This window comes from Bufo bufo, chromosome 7 (genome assembly GCF_905171765.1).
Source record: "Bufo bufo chromosome 7, aBufBuf1.1, whole genome shotgun sequence".
Lineage (NCBI taxonomy): Eukaryota > Metazoa > Chordata > Amphibia > Anura > Bufonidae > Bufo > Bufo bufo.
In genome coordinates this window covers 231,184,215-231,208,700 of record NC_053395.1, presented here as the reverse complement: position 1 = coordinate 231,208,700, position 24,486 = coordinate 231,184,215, and the positions used below count along the sequence as shown (strand labels likewise).

The 24,486-nt window shown below is 46.0% G+C and overlaps 1 protein-coding gene across 2 annotated transcripts in view; it reads left to right on the top strand.

Moving 5' to 3' along the window:
- The window catches only part of LOC121008448, a 92,637-nt gene that overhangs the window by 52,768 nt on the left and 15,383 nt on the right, over positions 1–24,486 (top strand). For both annotated transcript variants that reach the window (XR_005780584.1, XM_040441009.1), the window contains exons 2-5: positions 11,622–13,252; positions 15,320–15,485; positions 16,052–16,256; positions 19,274–19,884. Coding sequence is in view for 1 of the 2 variants with exons in the window: in XM_040441009.1 (XP_040296943.1) it covers positions 11,742–13,252; positions 15,320–15,485; positions 16,052–16,256; positions 19,274–19,884 (2,493 nt within the window). In the remaining variant the exon portion in view is untranslated. The remainder of the gene's footprint in view (positions 1–11,621; positions 13,253–15,319; positions 15,486–16,051; positions 16,257–19,273; positions 19,885–24,486) is intronic.

Here is a 24,486-nt window from a genome sequence, read left to right as displayed (position 1 = left end):
CGAGGATTGGGGCCAAGAGGTCTCTGAATGTCCTATAGAATTCTGCTGTTATCCCATCTGGACCTGGTGCCTTCTTCAGATGTAACTTATCAATTGCCTCTTTAACCTCCGCCACCGTCAAATCTGCTGTCAAAGGAGAAAAGTCCAAATCATTAGTATCAGGGAGCGGAGTTGCCTCCAAGAATTGGGTCATCTTGTCTCTATCCAAAACCTTCCTCTGAAACAAGTCAGCATAGTAAGATCTCACCACCCCCAGGATACCCTCCCGAGATTCTTGCAAAACACCCTGGGGGTCAGTGAGACCGGTGACAGATTTATTTGCCACTCGCTCCCGGCAATTCTCAAAGGGATCAGGAGACCCTAAGGTCCCATAATCCCGTTCAAGAACCAGGGAGGTATACCTGCTGTACTGATACTGCCTTATCTCAGATTTCAGCCGGTCTATCCTTTGTTGGGCATCCCCTCCCGCCGAATATAGTGACTCCAATTCTTTCCGCAGCTTGAGATACTGGCCATACTTACTCTTCCCCTTTATAACTGACAGTCTCTTTAAGAGGGATCTGATCTCATCCTTGACATCCTCCCACCAGTCGGCCATATTGTCATAAAAGTCCACTCTCTCTAGCTGACTCTGTATAAGAGAGTGAACATGACTCTGAACCGAAGGGTCTTCTAATAGACTGGAATTAAGTCTCCATAACCCTCTACCTGTCCCAGAACACTTTGTGACACCTAAACAGAAATATAAGGCCAGATGGTCTGAATAAGGGACGATCTTCTCATCTTTTTCACCAATGGTCTCTGTGGGACTCACCAGAGCTAAATCTATCCGACTTCTTCTTTCACCACAAAAATAAGTAAATTTTGGTTTCCGACCACCCTGCACAAACACATCTGACAACCCGGCCTGTTGAATAATTCTGTTTAGGACCTTGGAGTCTCTGGTAAGAGGCCTATTAGAGGTCCTGTCACAAGATGTCCTGGTGGCATTGAAATCTCCAGCCATGATGACAGGGATAGATGTGAAGAGATATGGCTTCACTTCATTATAAAGGTTAACCCTTTCAGTCACTGTCTGCGAACCATAGATATTTATAAGACGGAGCCTCCTACCCCGAATAGTAACTTCCAGAATTAGGCACCTTCCCATCAATACCTCTGTCAACCTATGTATAGTTATATCATTGGTGTTAAAGAGGATAGAGACCCCAGCACTTGGTTCTACAGCCAGTGACCAAAAGGATGGACCAGACCGCCATTCACGCTCGGCTTCCCGTAAGAGTCCTAGAGTATTCAAACGTGTCTCTTGTAAGAAAAAGACATCAGCATCAAGAGACCTTAGATGTTCATAAACCACATGCCTGGTCCTCCTCACTCTGACACTGTTCACATTACTGGAGAACACTTTAAGGGTAAAGTCAGCCATCAAAGCAAAGCAAAGCACAAGTAGCAGAGATATTACCCCCATCATCATAGATCTAAGTCTGAGCCCACCTGCCGACCACCTGTCTCCATGTCTGATTCGGACAGACGTTTAGCTCGCGGGGGTTTCCTTTTTGTGGGGGGATCGCCCTCTTGGTCCTCATTAAATTCATCTACCACCCTCTTTAACTCTCTCTCCATCTCTTCCTCAGCGTCTGACTCTGATAGGACACCGTACCTATTTGTGATAGTCATGACACCTGACCCGGGGTCTACTTTCTTTTTGGAAGGTTTTTGGACAGTGGTCCATTCCCCCTCAGGCTTACGGCTGGTTTTGTCCTTCTTCCGTTTCTTCTGCGGATTTATTGATGCAGGGGCAGAAGATGACGTGCCCACAACCTGCTCAGTGACCTCCCCGTTCCCCTCAGTGTCTCCTGGCTGGGACTGGTCAGGCACTATGTCACCTATATTGTCACCCATGTTGTGCTGAGGCTCGGGCGGTGTCACTGCTGACCCTGACAACAGCGTCTCCTCCTCTAGGTCATCTGCCACTTCCAGCAAGTCCTCATCAGGGAAGTCCTTACAAACATTATGCCAGGCGTCTGGACAGTCCCTGTGCGAGTGACCGATCCTACCACAGAGGTTGCACCGGATGTTCTGGCAGGTGGCGCTGACATGGCCGATCTCCCCGCATAAATTACATTTTACCAGGGTGCACACACTTGCAATATGACCGGCCTTTCCGCATTTAAAACATTTTCTAGGCTGACCCGCATAGAAGCATACCCCTTTCTCCCGGCCAATAAAGAATGAGTTGGGCAGATGTTGGGTGATGTTGTTAACCTGCCGTAACTTTACCAGGACCTTCCACCCCCCAGTCCATATGCCATCCTCGTCCCTGGTCTTGGTCAAATCTGACATTAGGTCACAGTGTCTTTTTAGCCATACAACAATATCCTGGTGTGGTACCGACTCGTTCCAGAATATTATGGTGACGTTTGCTGTGTCTGGTCTAGAGATGGGGATGAGGCTGAACTTATTCCAGCCATCAGCATCTCTCACCAGGGCGAAATGAGCCCAGAAGCGGTCCAGGTCAGACATGAGTTTAAAACTGACGTCATACCCCTGCCTGTCAGGAAGGTTTATCACTGCCAGGATGTTAGATGGCAGGAAACCCATTTGGTGGCACAGAAGTTCACGGACCACAAACCTCCTGTCAGGCAACTCCTCCTTGGCCCCTCTATGTCTGAACCTGACCACGTTCCTCCTCTTAAAAGCCTGACCTGTATAGTTCACATTAGACCTGAAGGATGGTGACCCACGGCTCCAGGCATTACCAGAGGAGACACCACCAGTTCCACCCTCCTGCTGTACTTGGGGGCGCTGTGGTGGCTGCTGACCGCCTGCACTATGGGGGTCTGACACTTCTGGTGTAACTAAAGGGGGGAAGTGCTGTGCATCAGACTGTACAGCCCCCTCCCCACCATCATCCATAATACTCTGCGAGTCACAAGCCTCTGAAGGCTGATCTAATGGTGGATCCGACTCTAGAGATGACCCCAAATCCCACACACACTGTGAAGCGCTCCCCTCTGCAGAAACATCATCAGTAACATCACATACAGTCATATCAATGCAGTCACTAGCAGTATGATCCTGCTCTACAGAGCCCCGACAGTCCTGCTGAGCCATGACCTGTGAGCTCTCTGCCGCACTGCTGCCTTCAGGCAAGAGTCCACAGTCCTGCTGCTCTCTACTGCCCCCCAGGGCTTGTGGTGACTGCACTGCTACTGCAGAGTCACCTTCAGGCGAGAGTCCACAGTCCTGCTGCTCTCTACTGCCCCCCAGGGCTTGTGGTGACTGCACTGCTACTGCAGAGTCACCTTCAGGCGAGAGTCCACAGTCCTGCTGCTCTCTACTGCCCCCCAGGGCTTGTGGTGACTGCACTGCTACTGCAGAGTTACCTTCAGGCGAGAGTCCACAGTCCTGCTGCTCTCTACTGCCCCCCAGGGCTTGTGGTGACTGCACTGCTACTGCAGAGTCACCTTCTGGCTTGAGTCCATAGTCCTGCTTCACATCACAAACTGCTGGGACTTGTGGTACCTTTTGAGGAGTCTCTGCAGGTCTTTGCTGTTGCTGGACACTTTCTCCCACTTCTCTGTACAAATTCCCTTTCTCAAAAGGGAAGCTGGCTGGTCTGAGGACTGGTCTTGCACAGGCCTGCTGGGTGTCATCTGGACAGGTTGGAGACTTGGGTATAGATGGAGATTGTTCTGGCGCAGGTCTTCCCCCATGTCCCTCAAGTCTTTGCTGGTTCCTGAAGGTTTCAGCGACTGGTCCCATCTGCTCCAGTACAGCCTCCATGTCCTGCACAGTCTCAGCGAGCTGCACAGCGAGGGCGCTCAGCTTCTTGTCATGGACAGCCTGATTGTTGGGGTTTGCTGCCTTTAGCTTATAGACACAATCTATCTGTTTCTGCAGCTGTAGTTTTGTCCTTTTTAATGTCTCTAGTCTCTTGACCAGAGCTGGGATCCGCTCGGCCAGACATAGTTCAGGTGCACGCTGAGTATTGGGGGGTTGCGCCGGCAGTGTACTCACAGAATGGCTCCTTGGTCCTTGCACTGGACTTGGTGCAGCCGTGGTCACTGCTGCAAGGTCACTATCTCCAGATTGGGGACTGGGCCCCTGGTTCTTCCCAGTGACTGCACTTGTGGCCCCATGAAGCCTTCCTTCAGTATTCCCTCTGGTCTCATCTGTCGTGTTGGCGACTTTTGCGCTGTTCCCACTCCCGTAACGTGTGCGGTCAGACCGTATCAGGACAGGCTGTTGCAGATTCTCCTGCATGGTCTGCTTCTCCAGGGATGTTCTCCTCTGTCTGCCTGCGGGTGGGGTGGATTGCACACCTGCAGCCATGCTCTTACTCAGTGATGTCTCCTTCTTTACTTCTAACACTTTCTTTTCATCTTTGCTTCCTGCTGCACTGGGACTGGCAACACTCGGAACATTCCTTCCTTCCAAAGAAACTTTTGGATAATTATCCATGGTGTGAGAGGTCTGGGAATTATTTCCCAGAATAGGCCTTGGAGCCTGGGCCTTGCTTGGGGAGCATCCCCACCCAGAGTGACCCCGCCCTGGGCTTTCTCCAGACATCCAAAGCCTCAGGAGAGCTACTGACACACGTCCTCACAGCTAGGAGGCAGTATTATAGTAGTTATATTCTTGTACATAAGAAGCAGTATTATAGTAGTTATATTCTTGTACATATGAGCAGTATTATAGTAGTTATATTCTTGTACATAGGAGCAGTATTATAGTAGTTATATTCTTGTACATAGGAGCAGTACTATAGTAGTTATATTCTTGTACATAGGAGGCAGTATTATAGTAGTTATATTCTTGTACCTAGGAGCAGTATTATAGTAGTTATATTCTTGTACATAGGGGGCAGTATTATAGTAGTTATATTATTGTACATAGGAGGCAGTATTATAGTAGTTATATTCTTGTACATAGGAGCAATATTATAGTAGATATATTCTTGTACATAGGAGCAGTATTATAGTAGTTATATTCTTGTACATAGCAGCAGTATTATAGTAGTTATATTCTTGTACATAGGAGGCAGTATTATAGTAGTTATATTCTTGTACCTAGGAGCAGTATTATAGTAGTTATATTCTTGTACATAGGGGGCAGTATTATAGTAGTTATATTATTGTACATAGGAGGCAGTATTATAGTAGTTATATTCTTGTACATAGGAGCAATATTATAGTAGATATATTCTTGTACATAAGAAGCAGTATTATAGTAGTTATATTCTTGTACATATGAGCAGTATTATAGTAGTTATATTCTTGTACATAGGAGCAGTATTATAGTAGTTATATTCTTGTACATAGGAGCAGTATTATAGTAGTTATATTCTTGTACATAGGAGCAGTATTATAGTAGTTATATTCTTGTACATAGCAGCAGTATTATAGTAGATATATTCCTGTACATAGGAGCAGTATTATAGTAGTTATATTCTTGTACCTAGGAGCAGTATTATAGTAGTTATATTCTTGTACATAGGGGGCAGTATTATAGTAGTTATATTCTTGTACATAGGAGCAGTATTATAGTAGTTATATTCTTGTACATAGGTGCAGTATTATAGTAGATATATTCTTGTACATAGGAGGCAGTATTATAGTAGTTATATTCTTGTACATAGGAGCAGTATTATAGTAGTAATATTCTTGTACATAGGAGCAGTATTATAGTAGTATTATTCTTGTACATAGGAGCAGTATTATAGTAGTTATATTCTTGTACATAGGAGGCAGTATTATAGTAGTTATATTCTTGTACATAGGAGGCAGTATTATAGTAGTTATATTCTTGTACATAGGAGCAGTATTATAGTAGTTATATTCTTGTACATAGGAGCAGTATTATAGTGGTTATATTCTTGTACATAGGAGCAGTATTATAGTAGTTGCAGTCAGGTCCATAAATAAACATTTTTGCCTCTATACACCACCACAATGGATTTGAAATGAAACAAACTAGATGTGCTTTACCTGCAGACTGTCAGCTTTAATTTGAGGGTATTCACCTCCAAATCAGGTGAACGGTGCAGGAATTACAGCAGTTTGCATATGTGCCTCCCACTTGTTAAGGGACCAGAAGTAATGGGACAATTGTCTTCTCCGCTGTTCCATGGCCAGGTGTGTGTTATTCCCTCATTATCCCAATTACAATGAGCAGATACAAGGTCAGAGGTCATTTCCAGTCTGCTATTTGCATTTGGAATCTGTTGCTGTCAACTCTCAAGATGAGATCCAAAGAGCTGTCATTATCAGTGAAGCAAGCCATCATTAGGCTGAAAAAACACAACAAACCCATCAGAGAGATAGCAAAAACATTAGGCGCGGCCAAAACAACTGTTTGGAACAGTCTTAAAACGAAGGAACGCATCGGTGAGCTCAGCAACACCAAAAGACCCGGAAGACCACGGAAAACAACTGTGGTGGATGACCAAAGAATTCTTTCCCTGGTGAAAAAAACACCCTTCACAACAGTTGGCCAGATCAAGAACACTCTCCAGGAGGTAGGTGTATGTGTGTCAAAGTCAACAATCAAGAGAAGACTTCCCCAGAGTGAATACAGAGGGTTCACCACAAGATGTAAACCATTGGTGAGCCTCAAAAACAGGAAGGCCAGATTAGAGTTTGCCAAACGACATCTAACAAAGCCTTCACAGTTCTGGAACAACATCCTATGGACAGATGAGACCAAGATCAACTTGTACCAGAGTGATGGGAAGAGAAGAGTATGGAGAAGGAAAGGAACTGCTCATGATCCTAAGCATGCCACCTCTTCAGTCAAAAATAGGTGGTGGTAGTGTCATGGCGTGGGCATGTATGGCTGCCAATGGAACTGCTTCTCTTATATTTATTGATGATGTGACTGCTGACAAAAGCAGCAGGATGAATTCTGAAGTGTTTCGGGCAATATTATCTGCTCATATTCAGCCAAATGCTTCAGAACTCATTGGACGGCGCTTCACAGTGCAGATGGACAATGACCCAAAGCATACTGCAAAAGCAACCAAAGAGTTTATAAGGGAAAGAAGTGGAATGTTCTGCAATGGCCAAGTCAATCACCGGACCTGAATCCGATTGAGCATTTCACTTGCTGAAGACAAAACTGAAGGGAAAATGCCCCAAGAACAAGCAGGAACTGAAGACAGTTGCAGTAGAGGCCTGGCAGAGCATCACCAGGGATGAAACCCAGCGTCTGGGGATGTCTATGCGTTCCAGACTTCAGGCTGTAATTGACTGCAAAGGATTTGCAACTAAGTATTAAAAAGTGAAAGTTTGATTTATGATTATTATTCTGGACCTAACTGTATATTCTTGTACTTAGGAGGAGTATTATAGTAGTTATATTCTTGTACATAGGAGGTAGTATTATAGTAGTTATATTCTTGTACATAGGAGCAGTATTATAGTAGTTATATTCTTGTACATAGTAGCAGTATTATAGTAGTTATATTCTTGTACATAGGAGCAGTATTATAGTAGTTATATTCTTGTACATAGGGGCAGTATTATAGTAGTTATATTCCTGTATATAGGAGCAGTATTATAGTAGTTATATTCTTGTACATAGGAGCAGTATTATAGTAGTTATATTCCTGTATATAGGAGCAGTATTATAGTAGTTATATTCTTGTACATAGGAGCAGTATTATAGTAGTTATATTCCTGTATATAGGAGCAGTATTATAGTAGTTATATTCTTGTGTATAGGAGCAGTATTATAGTAGTTATATTCTTGTACATAGGAACAGTATTATAGTAGTTATATTCTTGTATATAGGAGCAGTATTATAGTAGTAATATTCTTGTACATAGGAGCAGTATTTTAGTAGTTATATTCTTGTACATAGGAGGCAGTATTATAGTAGTTAAATTCTTGTACATAGGAGGCAGTATTATAGTAGTTATATTCTTGTACATAGGAGGCAGTATTATAATAGTTATATTCTTGTACATAGGAACTGTATTATAGTAGTTATATTCTTGTACATAGGAGCAGTATTATAGTAGTTATATTCTTGTACACAGGAGGCAGTATTATAGTAGTTATATTCTTGTACATAGGAGCAGTATTATAGTAGTTATATTCTTGTACAGAGGAGCAGTATTATAGTAGTTATATTCTTGTATATAGGCGCGGTATTATAGTAGTTATATTCTTGTACATAGGAGCAGTATTATAGTAGTTATATTCTTGTACATAGCAGCAGTATTATAGTAGTTATTTTCTTGTACATAGGAGCAGTATTATAGCAGTTATATTCTTGTATATAGGAGGCAGTATTATAGTAGTTATATTCTTGTACATAGGAGCAGTATTATAGTAGTTATATTCTTGTACATATTAGCAGTATTATAGTAGTTATATTCTTGTACATAGCAGCAGTATTATAGTAGTTATTTTCTTGTACATAGGAAGCAGTATTATAGTAGTTATATTCTTGTATATAGGAGGCAGTATTATACACTGGTCAAAAAAATAAAGGGAACACTTAAACAACACAATGTAACTCCAAGTCAATCACACTTTTGTGAAATCAAACTGTCCACTTAGGAAGCAACATTGAGTGACAATCAATTTCGCATGCTGTTGTGCAAATGGGATAGACAACGGGTGGAAATTATAGGCAATTAGCAAGAGTTCCCCAATAAAGGAGTGGTTCTGCAGGTGGTGATTACAGACCACTTCTCAGTTCCTATGCTTCCTGGCTGATGTTTTGGTCACTTTTGAATGCTGGCGGTGCTTTCACTCTAGTGGTAGCATGAGACGGAATCTACAACCCACACAAGTGGCTCAGGTAGTGCAGCTTATCCAGGATGGCACATCAATGCGAGCTGTGGCAAGAAGGTTTGCTGTGTCTGTCAGCGTAGTGTCCAGGGAATGGAGGCGCTACCAGGAGACAGGCCAGTACATCAGGAGACGTGGAGGAGGCCGTAGGAGGGCAACAACCCAGCAGCAGGACCGCTACCTCCGCCTTTGTGCAAGGAGGAACAGGAGGAGCACTGCCAGAGCCCTGCAAAATGACCTCCAGCAGGCCACAAATGTGCATGTGTCTGCTCAAATGGTCAGAAACAGACTCCATTAAGGTGATATGAGGGCCCGACGTCCACAGGTGGGGGTTGTGCTTACAGCCCAACACCGTGCAGGACGTTTGGCATTTGCCAGAGAACACCAAGATTGGCAAATTCGCCACTGGCGCCCTGTGCTCTAGAGAGATGAAAGCAGGTTCACACTGAGTACATGTGACAGACGTGACAGAGTCTGGAGACGCCGTGGAGAATGTTCTGCTGCCTGCAACATCCTCCAGCATGACCGGTTTGGCATTGGGTCCGTAATGGTGTGGGGTGGCATTTCTTTGGAGGGCCGCACAGCCCTCCATGTGCTTGCCAGAGGTAGCCTGACTGCCATTAGGTACCGAGATGAGATCCTCAGACCCCTTGTGAGACCATATGCTGGTGCGGTTGGCCCTGGGTTCCTCCTAATGCAAGATAATGCTAGACCTCATGTGGCTGGAGTGTGTCAGCAGTTCCTGCAAGACGAAGGCATTGATGCTATGGACTGGCCCGCCCATTCCCCAGACCTGAATCCAATTGAGCACATCTGGGACATCATGTCTCGCTCTATCCACCAACGTCACGTTGCACCACAGACTGTCCAGGAGTTGGCAGATGCTTTAGTCCAGGTCTGGGAGGAGATCCCTCAGGAGACCGTCCGCCACCTCATCAGGAGCATGCACAGGCGTTGTAGGGAGGTCATACAGGCACGTGGAGGCCACACACACAACTGAGCCTCATTTTGCCTTGTTTTAAGGACATTACATCAAAGTTGGATCAGCCTGTAGTGTGTTTTTCCACTTTAATTTAGAGTGGGACTCCAAATCCAGACCTCCATGGGTTGAAAAATTTCATTTCCATTTTTTTATTTTTGTGTGGTTTTATTGTCAGCACATTCAACTATGTAAAGAACAAAGTATTTCAGAAGAATATTTAATTAATTCAGATCTAGGATGTGTTATTTTTGTGTTCCCTTTATTTTTTTGAGCAGTGTAGTAGTTATATTCTTGTACATAGGAGCAGTATTATAGTAGTTATATTTTTGTACATAGGAGGCAGTATTATAGTAGATATATTCTTGTACATAAGAGCAGTATTATAGTAGTCATATTCTTGTACATAGGAGGCAGTATTATAGTAGTTATATTCTTGTACATAGGAGGCAGTATTATAGTAGTTATATTCTTGTACATAGGAGGCAGTATTATAGTAGTTATATTCTTGTACATAGGAGCAGTATTATAGTAGTTATATTCTTGTACATAAGAGCAGTATTATAGTAGTTATATTCTTGTACATAGGAGCAGTATTATAGTAGTTATATTCTGGTACATAGGAGCAGTATTATAGTAGTTATATTCTTGTACATAGGAGCAGTATTATAGTAGTTATATTCTTGTACATAGGAGGCAGTATTATAGTAGTTATATTCTTATACATAGGAGCAGTATTATAGAAGTTATATTCTTGTACATAGGAGCAGTATTATAGTAGTTATATTCTTATACATAGGAGCAGTATTATAGTAGTTATATTCTTGTACACAGGAGGCAGTATTATAGTAGTTATATTCTTGTACATAGGAGCAGTATTATAGTAGTTATATTCTTATACATAGGAGCAGTATTATAGTAGTTATATTCTTGTACACAGGAGGCAGTATTGTCGTCGTTGTAGTCTTTCACATGGGGGGCAGTATTGTTTACTTGTGCATAGAAGCAGCAGTGACTGGAATTGTTCTTTAAAGGGAACCTGTCATGTTTATCACCCCATTAACAAACTAGCCCTTATTATAATGACTAATTTTAATAGTATATTCCTCCCCCTTTTTTTCACATTAGTAATATAGTACCTTTGCAATCCTCGTTATTCATTTTCCCACCAATTATTAAAATGAACGAATGACGTCACAATTCACGCCCCATTTTTCATTATCTTATTATCTACAGCTCTCTTTTTATTTTTATTGTGGCTCCGAAGTCTCGTTTTAAATCCCGCGCATGCGCGCAGTAACGCCAGTCTCCCGGCCTTCTTTCTTATACAGCGCGCATGCGCAAGTTATTTTCCTTCCAGAAGCTTCAAGTTGTTGTTTAGTCATGCCAAAAACCTCCCGCTTGTACTGGTTTACCGGAACTGAGGATAGACCGCGCCATTATATCTTTGACGCATGCGCAGTTTGCTTTATGATGTTTGAATGGGAGTCATTACACTAGTCAGACAGCGCGCATGTGCGGTATTTTGAGCGTCTGAACGAGTGAATAGGGGAGTGGCTACAGCGCTGAATTGTAAAAAATGCTGGACTCAAATCAAAGTTATGCGCCACGCTGGACTCAAATCAGCTCATTTGCATGCGGCGCGTCGCTTCTTTATGTGTATATTTTGAGGCTAACCGGTTGTCACACCACTAGGTGAATAAATCTAAGGTACTTTTTTACAGTTAATAATTGTATATAATGAGTTATATTAGAACCAAATACCCACATGACAGGTTTCCTTTAAATAAGGAATTAAATGCACCATAAACAATAACTTTTCCATGTCTTTTTTCTGAAGGCTACGTCACCTGAATGGATCCATCCGGCAATGTCGCCACCATGGTGTCCGCCTACAGTGCTCAGTCATTCTGGCAGAATGTGAGTACTCTCATCAGACTGAGCAGCTGCTTTCCATGTTATGGACGCTCGACATCATCACGGCTGCTTACAGGGACCCCTCTACCTCCTTCAACATCCGTGTGTAAAACTCCCATGTCCATCTGCTATGACATACATCCGTGCTGACGAAACGCTTGAACATTCTAGAGTCATTCCAAGTCCCCAGAATCTGCTGTGCACGAACCATGGCTTACAGGAGCCCTCACTGAGCAGCATGCATCCATTAAAGAATGTAGTTTGCCATCTTGCTGGCGGGCACTTTAACCCTCTGCAGGCATGTCATGCAGGTAGTGCACCAGCGGGCACGAATGTTGAGCCCAGGCTGTATCGAAGCTTGGAGAACCTACACTGGGCAGAATCAAGTGTGTTTGCACATTATAGGAGCACGGATAGTGAATTCATTCTGCACTGTAGAAGCACCAGACACTTATCAGATGGATCTGCAGGAAATATGCCCTTTGAAGGCCTGTCAGAGAGGGTAGCAGCCCACCGGGACCTTCCCATCCCTCCTTTTACCAAGGTTCCTCAGTGGCTTTTTCTTACAGCAGATGACAAGGTCTCCTATGGTGATGCCAAACGGGAACTGAAAGAGAAGCTGAGAACTCACAGTTCCAAAATCGTAGAACCCAACAGGCCCATCCGCCCCCAGGCTGGTTTGCTTAACTGCATGGCCAGGGAAGCCGCGGACAGATTATGCCAGCCCTGCAAACACAAGGTACCATGTAATGCACTTCCAGGCAGCACAATGCCAGCGAGCAGGCGATGCACAAGTGTTCTCCATCACAGAACCAGCCCAGAGCACATTAAGCAGGAGGCCAGGAGAAGGCTACAGCTCCGAAGGCAAAATAGTTCCCCAAACCTAACATTATACCAAGAAGAGAATGAAAACAGGAGTCTAGTGAAGTCAAAGACTGCAGAATCCTTCAAGGAGCAGAGGCCAAGCCCAGACAGAGTGAAAGATGGCGATACCACGAGAAGGCCCAGTAGCTCTCCAGCCCGGTTCTACATCCCAACATTTGAAGAATTCAAGAGGATGCGTGGCAAGGAACAGAACTGCTTGTCCAAAAGTGCAGAATCCTTCACCAGTGCAACCGGGTCTCCAAGCATGGACCATGTGCAAGACTGCACTCCTAATGTGCATGATGGCAGGGCTTTGCTGCACCAGCCCCTGCCTGACACTGCAGATCCGTCCACTGTACGGGACAGTTCATTAGACCGCAGAGCTCACCCTTCATGCCGGCCCACTTTCACAGATCCCATTTGTTCCAGTCCTGTTTCAAGGTTTCCATTACAGACGTTAAACATGCATAGCATGAACGAGGAGCTTGTGGTGTGTGAGCCCCATGTGTCTGACCCCAGTAGCTCTAGTGGACTCCCCGGCATGGCTGAGCAGGGTCTCCCTTCTGAAGCCCATTCTTCTTGCTGTCCATCTTTGCTTTTAGAAGCAACTGACCTATCCGGTTATGGCGCCAAGCTGCAGAAAATGAAGGACGGCCTCCTAGGATCGGCTCTGGATCTGATCAAGAAAAGGTAGAGTGATGTCTGAAAGTTGTATTATACATGCTGTGGTGACATCGCATTGAGGGGGTGACATCTGCTGAACCCCTAAGAGATGATAACTATTGAATTCTCCCTTTACACGTAGGAGTGTTATGTCATAAAATGGCAAGGCGGGCAGACGTCCCAGCTGCCCGCTTGTGCTCTCTGAATCTAGTATCTAGAATCTGGCAGACTGCAGCTGGTTTTCCCTGTATTTCTCTGCATTGGTTTTTCTCGAGTCTTCCAGGTTCGGTTAGGGTCTTCAAATCTGAGGGGGGTCTTCAATGTGTCTCATCAAGCTGTAGAGCCTTCCCCGTCCTTGCACCGTGCACAGCCTTTCCCTCAGTTCATTTAAAGGGGTATTCCCACAGTGAAGGCTTATCGCTTGTGATTGTGGGGTCCGACCTCTAGACACGCTCCCTGCAGAGGGCTGACGGAGATATCCGAGCCCAGACTCGGCCAAGCACCGCTATCTCCAGTGGTCACCTACTCAAACACTGCTGAAACAGGGACATGGGACCCCCATTCTCCTGATCAGTGGGGATCCCCATCATCCTGCACTAACCAATCTCAATCCCTCTCCAGTTTATAGGTGATAACCTGGCATCCCTCGTGCATCTCTTGTGTCAGGCGGAGGGGGATTCAGTGCAGCAATCTCTTGTCAGGTGGAGGGGGATTCAGTGCTGCAATCTCTTGTGTCAGGTGGAGGGGGATTCAGTGCTGCAATCTATTGTGTCAGGTGGAGGGGGATTCAGTGCTGCAATCTCTTGTGTCAGGTGGAGAGGGATTCAGTGCTGCAATCTATTGTGTCAGGTGGAGGGGGATTCAGTGCTGCAATCTCTTGTGTCAGGTGGAGGGGGATTCAGTGCTGCAATCTATTGTGTCAGGTGGAGGGGGATTCAGTGCAGCAATCTCTTGTGTCAGGTGGAGGGGGATTCAGTGCTGCAATCTCTTGTGTCAGGTGGAGGGGGATTCAGTGCTGCAATCTCTTGTGTCAGGTGGAGAGGGATTCAGTGCAGCAATCTCTTGTCAGGTGGAGGGGGATTCAGTGCTGCAATCTATTGTGTCAGGTGGAGGGGGATTCAGTGCAGCAATTTCTTGTGTCAGGTGGAGGGGGATTCAGTGCTGCAATCTCTTGTGTCAGGTGGAGGGGGATTCAGTGCTGCAATCTCTTGTGTCAGGCGGAGGGGGATTCAGTGCTGCAATCTCTTGTGTCAGGTGGAAGGGGATTCAGTGCAGCAATGTCTTGTGTCAGGTGGAAGGGGATTCAGTGCTGCAATCTATTGTGTCAGGTGGAGGGGGATTCAGTGCAGCAATCTCTTGTGTCAGGTGGAGGGGGATTCAGTGCTGCAATCTCTTGTGTCAGGTGGAGGGGGATTCAGTGCTGCAATCTCTTGTGTCAGGTGGAGGGGGATTCAGTGCAGCAATCTCTTGTGTCAGGTGGAGGGGGATTCAGTGCTGCAATCTCTTGTGTCAGATGGAGGCGGATTCAGTGCTGCAATCTCTTGTCAGGTGGAGAGGGATTCAGTGCTGCAATCTCTTGTGTCAGGCGGAGGGGGATTCAGTGCTGCAATCTCTTGTGTCAGGTGGAGGGGGATTCAGTGCAGCAATCTCTTGTGTCAGGCGGAGGGGGATTCAGTGCTGCAATCTCTTATGTCAGGTGGAGGGGGATTCAGTGCTGCAATCTCTTGTGTCAGGTGGAGGGGGATTCAGTGCTGCAATCTCTTGTGTCAGATGGAGGGGGATTCAGTGCTGCAATCTCTTGTGTCAGGTGGAGGGGGATTCAGTGCAGCAATCTCTTGTGTCAGGTGGAGGGGGATTCAGTGCAGCAATCTCTTGTGTCAGGCGGAGGGGGATTCAGTGCTGCAATCTCTTGTGTCAGGTGGAGGGGGATTCAGTGCTGCAATCTCTTGTGTCAGGTGGAGGGGGATTCAGTGCAGCAATCTCTTGTGTCAGGTGGAGGGGGATTCAGTGCAGCAATCTCTTATTCAGTGCCGCAATCTCATGTTGTATAGCTGACATCTTGCCTGCTGTTGAATAATTTTGCTTTCCTCACAGTTGCAGCTCAGAAAATGCTGAGACACCAACCAGTGCACCATGTGACACCCTAAAATCCGATACCGTACCAGAGCCACCGAGCTGTCAATCACCTACTGTAGCCATGGCAACAAAAAGTTGTGACAACACGTCAAGCCATGAGTTGCCCTCTGGCCCCAAGCCTAATGTAAGTATGGAGGCAGCCGTGCATGGTATAATCACCTCGCCAGTCATGTGACACTTCCTCCACGTCCGCCATCTTTTCCTTTTGCCAGCTGTGTCACTCTGGATCTCATCTTTATGTTGACCTCACAGTTCAAATTCATTTCTTGCCTCGATTTGCACAAAATACCAGCACAGTGATAGATTGTGGTGATAATGCTGACGGTGGATTCCTGTGCCGTCTGATAAGGATGTGATGGTTACGTATCGGCTGCAGCAGTTGACCCCCAGCAGTAGATTTGCAGGGTACGATGTACTTTCAGCAATGACATTCGGCCTCACATACAGAGACATGGGACGTCATGTCCTCGGATGTTCACCTCCATGCCGCACACAAATCTGCAGCAGTAACAGAGAGTCGCCCACCTGCTCCCACCGACTGCGGCACTGGACAGTACCCGCGCCGCCGACCCCGCCGTGACAGCCGACAACTCACCAGAACAGCTTGGGGTGTGAAGTCAAAGGAGTGGGCGAGCGGCCGTGTTAGTCACCTGCCTGTGATCCTCGTTAAATGCCTGCTTTGTTTTTCAGATCTGCAGCCCTGGGTGTCGGAGGTCCAGCTCAGACATGACTCATGAAGCCGGAGAGTCTGGAAAGGCCCAACGCGGGTGTCGCCTGCGCCCACACTTCAGTGACCCCATGCCCACTGACGCCGTAAAGAGGAAACAGTTAGAGCTGAAAATTGCAGCAGCTGCTCGTCACCATGCTCAGAAAAGGAGGCAGGACAGAGAGAACGGTACCTGAGGACCATGCAGATGCATTCAGTGCTCGTGTCATGCGGAGCTGCATTTATAATTCTGCTGCTTTTCTGTTAGCTTTCATGCTTCCCTCCATACACTACACTGTGCTGTACTGCATTGTGTGGATGTGATGTTTACACCAGAGTCAGCACAACCATCTGCACTAAAAGATATCGCACTATGTGCGCACGGTGGGCGCTCGCGGCCGAGCCATGCAGTCTGACAGGGGTAAAGAGGAAGGCAGCAGAACTGTGCACACAGCTCCGGATATGGCTGGATAATTACACAGGGTGTTACCTAAAGGTGTTTTGTCAGGATCCAGCAGGCCCCATAATATGGATTACCTATCCTCAGGATCTGTCATCAATATCAGATCGTTGGGGGTCTGACACCCGGCACCCCCGCTGCTCAGCTGGTTGAAGAGATGGCCACGCTCTATTCACTTCTATGGACGGCTCCTTCCTGTGCACTTTAATACTACAGAGCCGTCCATAGAAGTGAATGGAGCGGCTTCTTGTAAGTACACTGATCGCTGCTCCGATGTTGACGGCGAGCAGGTAAACAATGAAGGAAAGGCTGTGCTGGCAAGGAGCATGGTCATCTCTTCAACCAGCTGATGGGTGGGGGTGCCGGGTGTCAGACCCCAACGATCTGATATTGATGACTGATCCTAGGTCAGTGGTCGGCAAAGTGCGGCTCGCGCCACAAGCGGCTCTTTAGACACTTCTATGCGGCTCTTTGGTGCTCAATAATCGAATAGCGAATAATCGAATAGCGAATAATCGAATAGCGAATAATCGATAAATGCGATTTTGCGGACCCGAAAATTATATATGAAGGGGCACATAACTGGCTTTGTGTGTGAAGTTTGTTTACTACTGTCTGAACTCTGAAACAAGCTCTCTCCTATTGATAATATGGCCAGCCTCTGTACTCAATGTCACTATGAATGCACTGCAGCGAGCGGCTTCCGGTGCAGCTACATCACTTCCGGGTATAGACTTTTGTCCGGGTATAGAAAAGTGGCAGAACACCGGCCCGCTCGCTGCAGTGCATTCATAGTGAAAGTGAGTACAGAGGCTGGTGATTTTATCAATAGGAGAGAGATTGTTTCAGAGTTCAGACAGTAGTAAAAAACTTTACACACAAAGCCAGTTATGTGCGCAGTTTAGGACACATGAGGGGACACATAGGGCCATGAGGGGGACCAGCATAAGATGCTAAATATGTGTCTTATGCTGGCCCCCCTCTCGGCCCTATGTGTCATAGCACACATCCCTGGCCCTGCCTATAACAGTGCCATCCACAGATCCACCCCATAACAGTGCCATCCACAGATCCACCCCATAACAGTGCCATCCACAGATCCACCCCATAACAGCGTCATCCACTGGTCCCCCATAAGTGTCCTCCACAGAACCCCCACATAACAGCGTCCTCCACAAATCCTTCACATAACAGCATCATCCACAGATCCTTCACATAACAGCGTCATCCACAGATCCTTCACATAACAGCGTCATCCACAGATCCCCCACATAACAGCGTCATCCACAGATATCCCCCATATGTGCGTCATCCACAGATATCCCCCATAAGTCTGTCATCCACAGATATCCCCCATAAGTGCCTCATCCACATTACATCCACATCTGCAGACAAGTTTAATAAAAGTAAAAAATGATAAAGATAAAATGAAATAATAATCAAGATCCAAATATAAGAAAGTACATATAAAAGTATTCAAAAACACACTCTGGGCTCATGCCCACGAATGTAAGGGCGCCGTGCCTGTGCTGCGGACCGCAAATAGCGGTCCGCAATGCACGGACACAGACCATGGGGCAGCTGCATGAGGATCGCGGACCCATTCACTTGAATGGGGTTCGCGATCCGCATCCGACTGCCCGCACCGCAAAAAAGTAGCGCATGCTGAAGTGAATGGGTCCATGATGCGGGCTGCACACGGCCGTCTGCAGCCCGCATCATGGACCCATTCACTTCAATAGGTCCAGGATCCGGGATATGAGTGCTACAGTGTGCTTCCGTGGTGCTTCTGGCTGTGCCTCCGCACCGCAAAAAAGTAGTGCATGCGCTACCTTTTTGCGGTGCGGAGGCACAGCCAGAAGCACCACGAAAGCACTCTGTGCCCGTGTATTGCTGACCCGCCGTATGCGGCCTGCAATATGGCAATGACGGGCACACGGTCGTGTGCATGAGCCCTAATAGTCCTCACTGGTACTGTTGACGCAATATTTTAGGTTTTAAAAATGTGGCTCTCGAAAGAAATTTCAATCGTGGTTTTGGCGATATTTGGCTCAGTTGACAAAAAAGTTTGCCCACCACTGTCCTAGGTCATCAATATTAAAATCCCAGAAAACCCCTTTAACGGCAGATAAAAGGAGAAAGTTTGTAATTTACTTAACGTTTTGAAGTTGTGTGTATCGGCTGCTTGGGAATCTGGTCACCAGGTTTCTGGACTATGGATGGGACGGCACTTCAGGTCTTCTGCTGTAGACGGGTACAGAATTATTCCTGCAGATGGGGTGTATTCAGGACAGCAGAAGTGACTTCCCAACCATAGCCCAGGCCGGCAAAAGACGTGACGAAGGCAGAAGCTGGATGATCATGCCTGGTACTACAAATCGGCTTATTTAAAAGGAATATCAGACAAAGCTCATGGTGCAGCTTCTGGATAAAACAGAGGAGCCTTCAAATTGTGCGATGTCCCTCCCTCAGATAATAGTGCAGTTCTGCAGATATTGTGGACATTTTCTAGCACCTTGTGACACTCTTGTTAGAAGGTGTTGTGCACAAGAGTGTCACAAGGTGCTAGAAAATGTCCACAATATCTGCAGAACTGCACCATTATCTGAGGGAGGGACATCGCTTTCTCTGCTTTGATTTGGAATCCCTGACATGTCCCCGTGATCAATACACAGAGATTTTTTGGAGAGATTGTCACTGTCCTTGCCCTACTCCATTACTAATTGTCCTCTTCTGTATTGCCCAGGAGCGGTTCTAATGAAGGCCAACACCACAACATCCTGCAGCTCCAACAAAGAAAGCACTTACGCCCCAGGTCGCTCCTTCCGATCGCGGCATCGCTGGAGTAACATCAGCAGCCTGAGCACTGACAGTGGGATTGTTGGGGTCAACGATGAGAGGGATGATTGTGAAGGAAACACAAGACTCGTAAAGCCAGGAGAAGTGGAGAGGGTGGACAGCGGCATTGGAGATGCACTTTCCAGAAAGTGGAGAGCTCGAGTAGCAGAAGCTTCTCTAGAGGCATGGGAGGCACACCGGCCATGCATAGACTGTGGGGAGAGCAATTTATCTATGGACTCAGAGAGCAGAGGCAAGAGGAGAGAGACACTGTGCATGAAGTGCGTCACCCATAGGATGGAACGTAAAGAGGCTGTTCTGGAATTTGTCAACACGGAATCGAGCTATGGTGAGGATCTGCGTATAATAAAAGAGGAATTCTATGTCCCTATGCAGACGGCAGGACTGCTGACACGGGAACAGCTGGCTGTTGTGTTCAGCAACATTCAGGAGCTCATCGACCTCAACGAGAAGTTCCTGGAGGTTCTACAAGAGGAAATTGACCAAGCCTTTGACCAGGTAATAAAGACAACATGAGAAGAGAACTAAATACAGCATCAGATTAAGGGTATTCTTAGTTCACCCTAATTCACATAACTCTAGTTGCTAGTTTCCCTTGAATGCCTCAGCCCCACCACAGACACAGCCTCACACATTTCTAACATGATTTAGGAGAGAAAGTGAAACTTGACATAGATATAGCTGATCCATCAACATGAGCTGGCATCCCATGAACTTCCATCAACATCAGTACACTACCTTACATCCCATTAAATTCTGTCAGTGTTCTGCCTCTCCAATCTAAGCATTGAAAGTGTGATCTCTGTAACTTACAGTTGTGCTGAGATAGCAATAACCCTCAATCTTAGGTGAATTGGCTGACAGTGACTCGATCCAAACGACACCTTGTAGATCATACACCGATGAACAAGTGGATAGGTCAAAAATCATGCTGTGAGCAGCTAACAGAGCAAGTAGCTGAGATGAGGGGTGAAGCCAGAATTAAGAAGAGGGGAGGAGACAAGAGAGAGAGCAGAAGCTAGGGGAAGAGAGAAGGGACACACATAATGAAAAGGCAAACCATGCATGTGTAACATGATACTCCCCGTCGAAATCTATGATTTCTAATAACATTTATAACAATAACAACCTTGTTCAAGTCCATGAAATATAGATGTTTTTCTACTGGAACACCTGCAACAAAGAGAACAAAGGAACATAAACAAGAAAACATTACTACAATACTTGTAGAAAAGCTCTTGAAGTGGAACGATAGGAAGTAGATAGTTCCATGAGGCCATCTTCAGAGGGGAAGGCAGCAACAGCACCAGTCCTTCTTACCTCCATTTGTATCAACCTGGTGTGAGGAGTTCTTTACAAATGTGCCACTTACGACACTCTTGATGTGTGCTATCCTTGCTTGCGAAGTGATGAGCAATGTGAATAAGTCGTGCGGTCGCTCGTACAGCCGAAGACCACTTAGAAAACTGCTCAAATCGACGAGATTTCAGTTTTACCTTTGCTTCCACAGAGGTGTTCAAAGATAGACTCTACAGGCCTTGAGAAGAATTCTTCATTCAAGAGTACTGGTGGGGATATCCATGATATATCCTGAAATGTAGCAGCAGGCACTGCACGACTGCCTAAGTCGGCAGGGTTAAGGTCGGTGGGTACATAATGCCATTGCTCTGGCGTGGAGAATTTCCTGATGCGTTCCACTCGATTGCCGACATACACATGGAATTGTATGATTATTTATGTTTGATTATTTATGTATCCTAGCACGATTTTGCTATCTGTGTAAAAGTCAAAGGAATCAATGTCAAGGTCTGTTTCGTGCTCTATAAGCTCAGCAATTTCAACAGCTAACATGGCTGCACAGAGTTCAAGCCTTGGGATGGTATGTGCAGGCTTTGGAGTTAGCTTGGTTTTGCCCATGACGAATCCTACTCCTATTCCACCGTTAGAGTGTACAGCTCGGAGATAAGCTACAGCAGCTATGGCTTCCATGGATGCATCCGAAAAGACATGGATCTCTAGTCTGGTGGCATTCTTCAAGGACGCAGGCGTGTAAGAGCATGGTATCTTGAACTGTTCCAATGCCTGGAGGGACTGCTTCCAGGATTCCCACCTTTGTTGTTTCTCCTTGGGTAAAGGGTCAGTGTTCTCTGTAGTCAGTTGTCTGAGTAATATCTTACCCTGAATAGTAAAGGGTGCTATGAATCCCAAAGGGTCGTAGATACTGTTCACTGCAGACAGTACTCCTCTTTTTGTGAAGGGCTTGTCGCAAGCTGATGTTTGAAATGTGAACGTATCTTGCTTAACATCCCACAGCAATCCAAGGCTGCGTTGTGTGAGGGAAAGGTCAGACTCTGGTTGGAATTCCTTGGCACTGACAGCATGATCATCGGAAGGAAATGCTCCCATTACCTTATTGCTGTTGGAGATAATTTTGTGTAGTCTGAGGTTGGCAGCGGCGAGCATGTTCTGGGTTCTGGTGAGAAGGTCAATGGCTTCTTCTTCCGTAGGTAGGGACTTAAGACCATCATCCACGTAGAAGTTCCTTTCCACAAACTGACGTGCATCCGTCCCGAACTCCTGTTCGCCTTCTTGGGCAGTTTTTCTCAGTCCATAAATGGCAAATGCGGGGGAAGGGCTATTGCCGAAAACACGTTAACTTTCATCCGATAGTCTATGACCTCGTTGTTGACATCATTATTGCGATACCATCGGAACCTGAGGAAGTTTCTGTTATCTTCACGGACGATGAAACAATGAAACATTTGTTGAATGTCGGCCATAATGGCAATTGGCTCTTGTCTAAAGCGGAGTAGGACTCCCAAGAGGTTGTTGTTTAGATTGGGTCCAGAGAGAAGATTGTCATTGAGAGAAACGCCTTCATAGCGAGCGCTTGAGTCAAAGACCACTCTAATCTGGTCAGGCTTACGAGGATGATAGACACCAAAACACGGTAGGTACCAGCATTATTCTCCTTGTATAAGAAGGGGTGCAGGTTCAGCATGATCTCTCTCAAACACCTTCTGCATAAAGTCGACAAAATGTTTCTTCATCTCCGGTTTCCGGTTCAGGTTGCTCTCTAAAGAGATGAACCGTGAATCTGCGTGTTGTCTATTATTTGGAATTCTCTTCCTTGGAGTGCGGAATGGTAGCGGCGCCACCCAGCTGTTAGAATCATCTTGATAGAACTCTTTACCCATGGTTCTCAAGAATTCCTTGTCTCCCATTGTGGCTGCTAACTCATTGTCTTTTGTGGTCACTTCAAACACTGTGTTACCAATGTTGTCATCCCGAAAGATAAATGCTTTCCTATCATCGAGTATGATGCACTCCGCCGTACCTTTGACACACAGTCTTTCTTTCACACTATAGTGATGTTGTTGTCTTGGAAAGCAAGTAGTGCGTCCATTGGGCAGGACATGAGTTTTAAAGGAATAAACCGAGAGAGGTTTACTGGCGTTGCTACGACAGACGTTGCCAATAATGAACCAGCCTAGATCCAGATGCTGGGCGTAAGGTGCATCATGTGGGCCGTTGATTTGATGGCGCACCTTGTGCACCCTTAGGATGTCTCTCCCGAGTAGCAACAGGATATCAGCATTCTCATCAAAGGCTGGTATTTGATCAGCTATGTCTTTCAAGTGAGTATGGTGCAAGGCAGCTTCAGGAGTGGGAATCTCATCCTTGTTAGTTGGGATCTGATTGCACTCAATGATAGTAGGCAAGGGTATTTCCAAGTTGCCGTTGAGAGGAGTAACTACAAGGTCACTGGCTCTTCTACCCCAGACTTCTGTAATCCCTGCACAAGTACCTAGGGTATAAGGTAGAGCACCTCCTGTTATGCCTAAGAGATCAAAGAACCTTGTACTTGCGAGAGATCGGTTACTCTGGTTGTCGAGAATGGTATACAGTCTTACGGCCCTTTCAGGTTTGTCCTTTGCGTTTTCGTGAACCAAGCATATCTTAGCGCAGGATTTCCCACAAAGTCCTTCCCCACAGACTTCAGTGCATGTTGAGAACACTGGGGTGGAGGTTGCTGTTTGTTCAGCGTGCTCCCCGCCAAGCTTTGCCCTGGGGGGAATGTCAGTGGATGGAGTAGTGCTGTGTTGGTACAGATGAAGGGCTTGAACGTGGTTGTCACTACCGCATTCTATGCACTTAATGATGGCCTTACAGTCTTTTGCCAGGTGTTCTGTGGAAGCACAGCATCTGAAACAAACTCCAAATTCCTTTAAAAGTTCCTTGCGTTCCTGTAGAGGTTTCTTTCTGAAGCCGATGCACTTCTTAAGTGGGTGTGGCTTGTTATGTATGGGACATTGGTGATTCGGTTCCTCAAGTTTCTTGTTTTGTCCAGTCTTCGGAAGAACCGTAGCAGGTGCAGGTTGAACATCAGTCCTTTTCACTGACACTGGACCCCTGCGGTCTCTGTGCATTATGCGCGTGTTAGCAAGCCCTGGAGAAGGTGGACTAAGAGGGTTACAGTCACCGTAGAAGAAACTTGGGTCATTCTTAGAGCCCACAATTTCCTTTATGAAGGTACAGAAGTAGGAAAAGGGAGGAAAGGCTACTCCATACTTTTTCTTGTAAGTAGTTCCTTGACTAACCCATCTTTCTTGGATGCCATATGGTAGCTTAAGGACAATAGGGTTGATGCCACGAGGGGGGTGAAGGTAACTAAGACCGGGTAGGTGGGTGTCAGCCTTAGCTAGTTGAAGCTCTAGTAGAAGATCACTAAGTTCTTGAAGCTTTAGATTGTCTTTAGCTGTCATCCTTGGGAAGCCTTGCAACCTTTTGAGTAAGGCATCTTCGATGGCCTCAGAGCTGCCAAAGCTATGATCAAGCCTGTCCCAAGCAGCGTCGAGACCTGCAGCAGGATTGGAAATGTAAACGGTTTTAAGTCTTTTGATACGTTCAGCTGACTGAGGACCTAGCCACCTGATGAGTAGATCCAATTCTTCTGCAACAGTGATATCTAATTTGCTGATTGTTGCTTTAAAGGTTGACTTGGGAACATAAGATGGTGCTGAGGCGTTTAACACTGGAGCTGGTGTATGGTCCAAAGGTGTTTTGGCTTGTAGCCGCATAATAGTGGATTGGTTAGAG